The 9,737-nt window shown below is 44.5% G+C and overlaps 1 protein-coding gene across 1 annotated transcript in view; it reads left to right on the top strand.

Moving 5' to 3' along the window:
* MCF2L2 (MCF.2 cell line derived transforming sequence-like 2) overlaps positions 1–9,737 on the top strand; it is a 272,166-nt gene that overhangs the window by 103,284 nt on the left and 159,145 nt on the right. Inside the window, exons 13-14 of the mRNA XM_054982756.1 lie at positions 1,202–1,305; positions 3,512–3,600. Of these exons, the coding sequence (XP_054838731.1) occupies positions 1,202–1,305; positions 3,512–3,600 (193 nt within the window). The remainder of the gene's footprint in view (positions 1–1,201; positions 1,306–3,511; positions 3,601–9,737) is intronic.

A 9,737-nucleotide genomic window follows, 5' to 3' on the forward strand; every position in this document is an offset into this window, starting at 1 on the left:
TCCCTTTGGGAAAACACATATTATCCCTTTTGACCCCCCCTAGGGGGCAAATTCCTTCTTAGTGGGCGTTTATGTTCTCCCCAGATTTCATGTTTCTAAGTCCAGGGGTTTGGGCTGGGAGTTGATGAGTCAGTCAGGACACTTGTCTTTATATAGATGAATTTGTTGTGTCATTCCTTAACCCTCTGCTAATCTGCTTCAGCAGGTGGCCCAAATTCTAATATAAACGGGAGGGGAAAACATGTATAGTATAGTCATTCAGATTTTTTTGAAGCTGCATCATGCTTCCTGCTCCCCAGTCTTTCAAAATGATTAAGAGTAGCTAAATCAGTAGTTACCGAACCATTAAAAAAAATTAGGGCCTGCGATCCTGTGAATGAGTTCCCTGTATGCTAGATGCATTGGCTGAATCCACACGTCCCGGCACGTACTGGCGTTGTGCTAAACTTCCGGAAGTTTGCGCTAAATGTCCAGAAGTTTATGCTAAACTTCCAGAAGTATAGCGTCTTTCTAGCGCAATTTCTGACTCATCGCGCCACAAGTCAGAAATTGTGCTAGAAAGACGCTATACTTCCAGAGGTTTAGTGAAAGTTTAGCGCAACGCCAGGATGTGTGGATTCAGCCATTCTGTATCACAGCATGCTTTCTTTCCCACTAAAACTTCAGTTTTAGCACAAAGGACCAACAAAAGCCAAAGGGAAGGTTATGGGGAAGAGGATGTATACTCTGCAATAGAATGCATTTGGTGTGCACAAAGACACTCATGGGATCCAAGTAGGTTTGCAAGCTCCACATTGGAAAATTCGTGGAGATTTGAGGGAGGAGCCTGGGGAGGGCAGGATTTGGGGAGGGGAGGAACCTCAGGAGGGTATAATTCCATAGAGTCCACCCTCCCAAGCAGGCATTTTCCCGAGGGGAACTGATCTCTATCACCTGGAGATGAGTTGCAATTCCAGGAGATCTCCAGCCGCCACCTGGAGGCTCGCAACCCTAGACCCAAGTCACTTTCTGTACCAGAACCAAACCAAACTCTGATGAAATACTAGTTAACCAGAACTGAACCCTATTTCTGTAATGACGCTCTGCAACAAATCTTTACTACGCTTAAAATTTAGTAAATTCTCAGTCCATTCATACTTGGCCTTTGTTTTGTCGTATGACGTTCATTGATGTTATGTGGCCTTCCTTTGTGTTGTTTCAGCTACCAACAGGAGATCGGTAGAAATTTCTAGCCCACCCAAATCTGTCTCTGATGCAGAGTTATCAAAGAAGAAAAATGTCAAGAAGACTAAAGGTGGGATTAAGGTAGGGAAACCTTCAGTGTTGCTCTTCATTTGGAGTGCAGCCTTCAGTGGAGAAAGCCCAACTTCACCACTGTCATCCTTGTGCTCCACCCATCCTCTAGGATTCTTAAAATGGTCCGTGAAGATTTCCTTAGCTCCCCACAAATCTGATCCTCAAGACAGGTTTTTATTTTAAGAGTGACTTCATATGGTCACTATAGGGTGAGTTTTCTATGTCGGTTTTCCATGATGTACAAAGCAGTGCTTAAGTGATAAACCCATAAAAGAAGAATGCAGCAGGCCCCTTGCAATGTTAAAGATGCCAGTCCTTATGTTTTCTGTATGCACCACCTCTTTCCTCCTCCACTCCTTATTTTCTTCTTTGGTCTATTTTTGCCGTGTTTTCCTCCCCAGCAGAGACCCAACATAGTTCACAACATAATTCTTAACTCCTCCGTTGTATCCTCTGGATGCAGAATAAATTCTCTACTAAGTAAAATTTCCACCAGTTTCCCCTTCCTCCTGCAAGATCCCCTTCATGTCATTTCTCACGTTTCCTATCTCCCAGGAGTAGCATTTCATGGAAGTCTGTGGGCTACCGTGGGATGGGGAAGACAGGAAAGTTCCATTCTGCTAATTGAAAAATGGATCTACCCCTGAATAACCCAAGCCTGGCCTCCCCCTTTTCACTGTGGTTTCCTTCCTTAGACAAGAAAGCCAGACGTTCAAAGAAAACAATATGGTTTCCTACCAGGAGTGAAACCCGGAACCTCTATTTTTTAGACATTAACCACATTATATTGTCGAAGGCTTTCACGGCCGGAGAACAATGGTTGTTGTGGATTTTCTGGGCTGTATAGCCGTGGTCTTGGCATTGTAGTTCCTGACATTTCGCCAGCAGCTGTGGCTGGCATCTTCAGAGGTGTGGCACCGAAAGACAGAGATCTCTCAGTATCAGAGTCTCTCAGTGTCACTGTGACACAGAGATCTCTGTCTTTTGGTGCTACACCTCTGAAGATGCCAGTCACAGCTGCTGGCAAAATGTCAGGAACTACAATGCCAAGACCACGGCGATACAGCCCAGAAAATCGACAACAACCATTAACCACATTTTTCTGGTTACAGCGATATCAAACTCAACGCTTTCCCTTAAATTTTGGGTTGGATCCCATACAAAATTTCCACGGACAAAAGGCATTTGCATTTCTAGTAGCAGAGCAGGAATTACCATTTACCATCCCATAGCCAAAAATGCTTCCCTATGCTGCCTGCTCTTTGAGAAGAGTCAGAGGTCTGCTGTGAATGTAGAGGACTTGAAAATCGCCTGCTGTTCTGTGATCAGAAGTTTTCCTCTGGATCCAACCCTTGGGCTTGTCCCCATTACTCAAGGAAAGGAACTGGTCACTCATTTTGTACATGTATGATTGCTGGACACATTTATTGTCCGTAGTTGTAAATGGCCATCTTGGGCCATTAGAAGAAAATCTGAATGATAGCCCAATACCTTATTAGGACCAAATAAAAAGTCACAAAGTGAGCACGCTTGAATCGCCTTCTTTTGGCTAAATCTTAATACAAAAGGAGGGATTGTTGCTGGGAACTGGGGTGAAACCCCCTATCTGCAGTTTGCAGTAATCTTAAAATGGGATGGAGAAAGGTCTTCAACCCATAGACATGACCATGGGGTGGGTGGGTGGAGGGGAATGTCACAAAGCCAACATTGTGTTCATTTTGTTTTGGAAGGATATGATGTTTCTCACAATGTGTCAATAGCAACTTCCCTTGGCATGTGCTGAGAGGAGTGGCAGGAACGCACAGCCAAGTGCCTTTTAGTGGATCGAGGGTTCCTTCTTGGCTACCTCCCAGTGCTCAGTTTGGGTTTTTTTGGCCCTGGTCTGCTGTCCCTTGTCCTAATCTTGACAATCGTAACATTCATTACCCCCAGTAGGAGGAGTTTGGAGATGCTAGAAATACCAGTCTCTGAATTAGTTGTTCCAGCTTCCCTGTTGTACAAAACAGAAACAAACAAACAAACAAACCATGAATGTCTAATTGCATATTATGATCTGCTTTATGTTAATTCACACGTGAAAGTGGCTTTAGCATACTGGCAGATCTGAAGACAGACCCCGCATGGACAGGTTAGACCCACCTTCCTTCGGACTGCTAGGCCTTTTACTGCTAAGCAAGCTTTTAATCGGAACCATGGTTGCTGTGCCCTTACCCAGATTGAAGTGATGCACGAAGCGAGCCAAGGAGGGTCCAGCAGAGTTTTGGTGATGAGCGAGAGTGAAGAGAACCTTTCCACCAGGAGGAGGTAAGGAGGAAGCTGTGGGCACTAACCTGGGGTTATTTAAGCAAAACCAACAATCCTTCTGTGTTGCTCCCGTGCAGAAGACAGATTTCCAGACTGATCATTTACTGGCACAACCAGCCTTGGAGCTGGAATTAACCAACATTTTAGCAGGCATTTGTAAAAGATGTTAATGCCTTCACAACAGGATTGTTGATTTCTCAATATGATGCATTGCTGGCTGTGGTCCTTGAGCTGTTAGCATAGAATGCTTGGTAAAATGCCACCTAAAAAGAGCTCATGGAAGAGAATATAAAATCATTTGCTGTTTGTGTGACAAACCAGTGGGTTTAGCCAAAGATTGTTGTTGGGTGATGCTTGGGATGGTAGCAGTTTCATTCTTCGATTATTGATGTGAGCTGGCAACAAAAGTTGGTCAAAATTCTATACCCTGCAATTGGGTCTGAAATTTAGACCAGAAATTGACCTATATGAGTGATCTATTTTAATTTTGAGGGAAATAATGAATGATCTGCCTAGCCTTTAGTACTGAGCAAGTTAAGCTGAGCATTATGATGTTCTCTATAATGTGTAAGATTGCAAGAAATATTAAGTGCATATATTATGTTCCTGCATGAAGCTACAGCATTCTTGTCTCCTAGGACGTTAAGAGACTTATGAATCGCAAGCAGTTTATAACTGAAGTAGTTTAAGCATCACACACAAAAGTGTACTTTGTCATAGATGTTATCTATACTACATTACTTTAGGGAGTTAAATAGTCAGCTCCTCTTCTGGAAGACCACTGGTAGTTTTCCTGTGTAAAAAAAAAAAAGTTGGGGAGTGGGTATGTGCTAAAGATCTAAGAGAATTCTTGCCACATGTCAATTTCCAGGATTAGTTGAAGAAAAGCTGTGACGGTCCTGCTGGTGTGAAATAGTTGGAAAATTGTAATGTATCCTAAGAGTTACCACCATAAGTCTCAGGGAGAACCACATGTGCACATACAAGGTCTCCGTATCATTTCCTAGACTTCGTTCCAGTTGCTTGCCCATTATCCCTGAAAGCTACAGTGCACCTGTCACTTTTATGAGCTCTGGAGCACAGTCTAAACCAGCGCACACAACAGTCAATGCACCATCCTTTTTAAAGTTGCCTGTTGCAGCAAGGCAAATGCTGGTTGCGCGCCATATTAACGGAAGAGAATGGCAAGCAAAAGGAATGCTTGAGCACCATGTTGGGGAGATAAGTGGGCACCTGCTGCCCCAGAGTTCCTGGAATCACAGGTTGTCTGAATAGACATCTGTAAAGGAGGGACATGTAGGTGCACCAGAACTCTTCATCAGGTTGCATGTTTTTTGTTGGGCCAGGTTGGGGCGAGGGAGCAAGATGTTTATAGCTTTTATAGCTTGAACCACACCATCCGTCCAAGTTGACGAAGACTTCAAGGAAAACCCAGTGGCTTGCACACTGGATATTTTAGTTGGTCCTAATTAAGGTATTACATGGTTTCTGGTTAAAATATCAGTGGTGAGCCTGTTGCTTGGAAACCAGCTGCCAAGCCTAGAAGGCAGTTGTGTTCTTTAGTTGCCCAAGAGTATCAAAATCTGGAAGATTGCCACTTAACCACCGCACTGTTCGAGGGGTTACATCTCCTTCCAAAACCATGACGGAGACGCTGCTTGTGCCCCTCCTTTGTTACATCTCTTGCTGGTGCTTGAGGCTACACAGAACGATGTGGTGAGCCGCTGTCACTGGAAATACCTCTGCTCTGAACAATATCAAATGCATTCTTCAATTGAGATATCTTTGGTACTTCTGTCAACTATTTCACAGAAGGAAAGGGATGTTGGAGAGCCTGGCACACATCACTATCTTATGTACAGGCAAAGCAGTAGAGAGAATTTTCATATCGAGCTGAAGATGAAAGCTACACAATACAAAAAAAAGCTTCATATCCTGGTTACTTCTTAGCAAATTACATCTCTTTGAAATTACACCTTACACAAATGAGAATTCATACAGCCAAGGCTGTGGGTGCACAGAAAGAGATCTTTCTTTGGAAAAACAAATTCTGCAATGCAACTACCCAAGCTTGAGGTCAATGAGAGGGAAGTGACACATTTCTAGAAAAGGACCACAGGGGTCCTGGTATGCAGTATAGCTAACTGGAGTCTTCCCTCTCTTACGTACTCACAAGTCCACAAGCTGAAGGCAGATGATAGCATTTTTCCAGGCAGTTTGAAAGAAGAAACGTTGCTCCTGAAATGTACACTCGTAGTACTTTCATTTCTCATAAGCAGGTAGTACAGATTTTTTTTTTAATTTCCCCAAGCCCCAAAACTTATTGGAACTGAGGTGAGTGTTGGACACAGATGTGTATGCAGGACCTTTCAAACAATTCGCAACTAGACACGCACAAGGACCATTCACAGACCCGTTTCGGTTCGTGGACCAGTTTGTTGGTCCATGGTCCATCACTTCCAGAGGCCCTAGCACCACCCCCTTCACACTCAAAAATGCCAAACTTGCAACATGTCTTCAGCAGGCTCTCCGCCGGCCACCCTCCAAGTTTGGCCAAGATTGCAATTCGGACATCCGAGTTACAGACGTGCAAAGCGGCCACCCCCAGGAAACTTCCAGTACATAGAACAAGAGCTGCAAACGCCAATTGACTTGCATTGGCTTGCAGCAATTGGCTAGCCCACCACCCCACAATCAAATGAGAATTGAAAGAGGTAAAAAATGAGACAGAAGAGTGAGCCCTCAAGGAGACCAATAAGCTTGTACCAAGAGCCTGACTGCAGCTCTGAGACTGGGTTGCAGCTAGACATGGGCACAATCCAAAAAATAATCCCAATTTAGCTGATCGTGATTCCGCGGTGGCACTGAACCCAGGTACCCGAACCTCACTGATCAAGTCCCGTTTCCGATACAGAATCGGGAATCGGGAAGGCTGACGCGGGAGGGCGCCCCGCAGTTTCCAGCGCTAAAGGAATGGTGGGTGAGGAGGATGGCGGCCGCCGGGCCTGGTAGGCCCGTGGAGGCGGCGGCGAGCCGCCTCCCCTCAGGGGGCGGGGGGGGTCTGTCCCCACGGGAGTGTGCCGGTACTGTCATGGGAGGGGGACCAGAGGAGATAGCTCCCTATTCCCTAATTCCCTATCTGCTGAAGCCCAAAGCTAAAGCTCCCTCTCTCTCTCTCTTGCGCTTTCTCTCTCCAAAAGCGAGAGCTTGCCTGTGTCCCACTCCACCCTCAAGCGGAAAGTGAAACTTTGTTGTGCAGCACATGGCTATTTATAAAGGCTTTGCAGGGATGAGATTCGAGTGCCCATGGCTACAGAAGAACACCCCCTTCCCCCGCCCTCCCCTCTCTTCTCCCAAATGGACGTGACGGGTGCGCACTTTTCTGGCTGCTCTGTGGTTGGAAGGAAGCCCTGCTGATCAAGGAAAGCTGGGCTTCCATTCACGTTTCCAGGGCGACAGAAGGAGGGCAAACAGCTCCGGCATTCCCCGTTTCCACGGGGCTCCATTCCCTCGGGAACAGATGGCTGGCACCAGACTGTCAGCAGACTGCAATCCCGAACGTAAACCGATCGATCCGATCGAGACCCGATAGAGCACCCCACTCGAGCGCTGAACCAGGAGCCGTGAACGGAACCGATCAGCCCAGTCCCGATGGCGCAAACGCCAAAATCGGGGCAATTTTCAGTCCGTAATTCCGATTGTGCCCATGTCTAGTTGCAGCACAGCCCTAGGCTAGCCCAATGTCCCACAAGCAAATAAGAATTGAAAGGAAAAAAAGGAGAAACAAGAATGAGCCCTCAGCCGAGGAAACCCAATAAGCTTGCTCCCACACAGAGCCTTGTTGCAACACAAGCCCCAAGCCTCCCTTTGGCGCGATCCAAAAAACCCTCTTGCAACAAGCAGTTCCTCCAAGCCATAACTAGTAAGTGGAACTGTGGCTCCGTGCTGTGTCTTATATACTAAATGCTCACATAGAGAATAATGGGAGCTCTCCGGTTGGCAGGCAGAACAACCTATCAAGGTTTTCAGGGTAAGATTGGTGTGTTTCAAGGGCAGCAGAAGGTCTGCAGGCAGCTCCTATGTTGCCTGGGGAATTGATTGCTCAGCGCCAGGATGTCTGGTTTCATGGACCAACAGATCAACGGACCAGCCAAAGTTTGGCACATCCCATGACCTGCCGGCTCTCGAACGGCGAATCAGCCCGGTCCGTGTAAAATTTTGGTCCCTGCCCACCTCTGCTTGCAACTCTTTAAAAGAGATTTTCTGTCTCCAAGGAGAAAGGAAAATTGCATCTAAGAGACAGAGAAATGGCGAGGAAAGAACAGAGGAGATTTCCTGCAAATCCCCCTGACATCCATTCTCCCTTCTTATACTCCAGAGGGCTCTCCTTCTCTAACAAGTTTCTTCCTTCCACCTGCATTACAAGGTCCTTCTAGTGCTGAGTCTATTCATAGCCATTCAGTCCAACAATATTTTTCTCCCCGAAATAAATCTTGGAATCCTAAGAACACTTTTCTGGAAGTAATCTGAATTAAATAAAATGGGGCGGACTCCCAAGTAGACCTGTTTAGGATTGCTCCCTCCTTCACTTCTATTTCTTTTTGAATTCAGTCGGGAAACCTATGATGTCGTCCCAAAAGGAAGCCACTTCACATCAGAATATGCTGTAATCTTAGAGGGTTTTCCATATAGTAGCAAGATCACCTCAATTCACAGTGATTACTGCAACTTATATGAAATTAAAAACTTGCTAGTGTGCTTCAAGGAGAGATTGAGGTATCTTAGCCCTTGAAGTCAAAACAATACATCTTTAATAAAGGTAGACTTCCATCCTACAGCAGGAGAATTTGTCTGTGTTGGAAATACTCCCACAGAGGTATGTAGGCAGAATGCAGAATTTTAGTTCTTGAAAGCACCCAAACAAAGGCAAAACCATAAATATTTACAAAATACACAAAATTGTTTATTGAAAACAAATCTTTTACAAAAAGAACTCCTTATGATACAGAGCAAAGTGTCAATAAATAAATTGTCAATTTTTTTTGATAAAAAAAATCAAATAGCTGCAAACCAAACAGGTAAAAACTAGTTAAAGTAATACACACCTCTGTGCAACAAGTATCGAAACTGTTACCGGAAGTGACCATTCAGGCTGATGCAATTTTATTTGCAAAGGAGGGGGAAAAAAATATACAACAGCCCTGCATTTGGAGCACTTGCAAACCCAAGAATTTCCAGTCTTAAAATATGCATGTATATATAAGTGGACAACATTCAAAGCCCAAAAAGTGTAAGAAACTGTCTAGCTCCACTTTCTTTAAAAGGGGAGCCTTCATCATTTCTCTAAACTCATAAACATTCTTCCTTATGCAAAAGCAGTGCAGATCATCTCTGTGTCCCTTTAAAGCTAATAAATACTTAAACACAACAGACCTGCTGTAAAACACACACACGCCAGAATACACACAGTCAGCTCAAACAGTCAACACAAGTCATAGGTGCTAGTTGAGGCGACCTTTTGACAATCTTTGATGGGCAACGTTGCCAACAGTTCTTCCTATGGCCATTCAAGGGCCTGCTTGCAAGATCGCAATTCCCAAGCCCGTTCTTCAGAAAACATTTTCTGACTATCATCAAATGGAGTTCTTTTATCTTGTATGTATCATTGTCATACTGATTTTGAATTGGCTAGAATGATATGGAATCTTACCAGTAAAAAGATACATTTAGTTCATCCTACGTACTTCAAGGTTGTGAAACCTAGCAACTGCTGAACAGCGTAATGGTGGTGGGAAAGCAGAAAGGTTTAGCTGGAGCTGTACGAACGACACGGCATAACCATCTCATTCTGTAAACTGGAGGTGTAGCTGTTTTGTTCTTAACAGTTAAAAAGGAGAAACACAGGTTGGGATAGGAGGAAAATATACCTATTTTTGTTGCAAAGAAGTTTAACAAACTTGAAGGGAACAGTGCATTTCTGTACAAAGCTGACATAGATTTTTAAAGTTCAGAAAGATCTAAGCTGGACATACTTAGTACTGTATACTCTCACGCTTTCCAAAAATCATAGCTTTTACCGGATGTGCCACTCTAGAACTTTTCTGTAGTCTTAGCAAAGACTATATAACACACTTATA

Source organism: Eublepharis macularius, chromosome 6 (genome assembly GCF_028583425.1).
Source record: "Eublepharis macularius isolate TG4126 chromosome 6, MPM_Emac_v1.0, whole genome shotgun sequence".
Taxonomy (NCBI): Eukaryota; Metazoa; Chordata; class Lepidosauria; order Squamata; family Eublepharidae; genus Eublepharis; species Eublepharis macularius.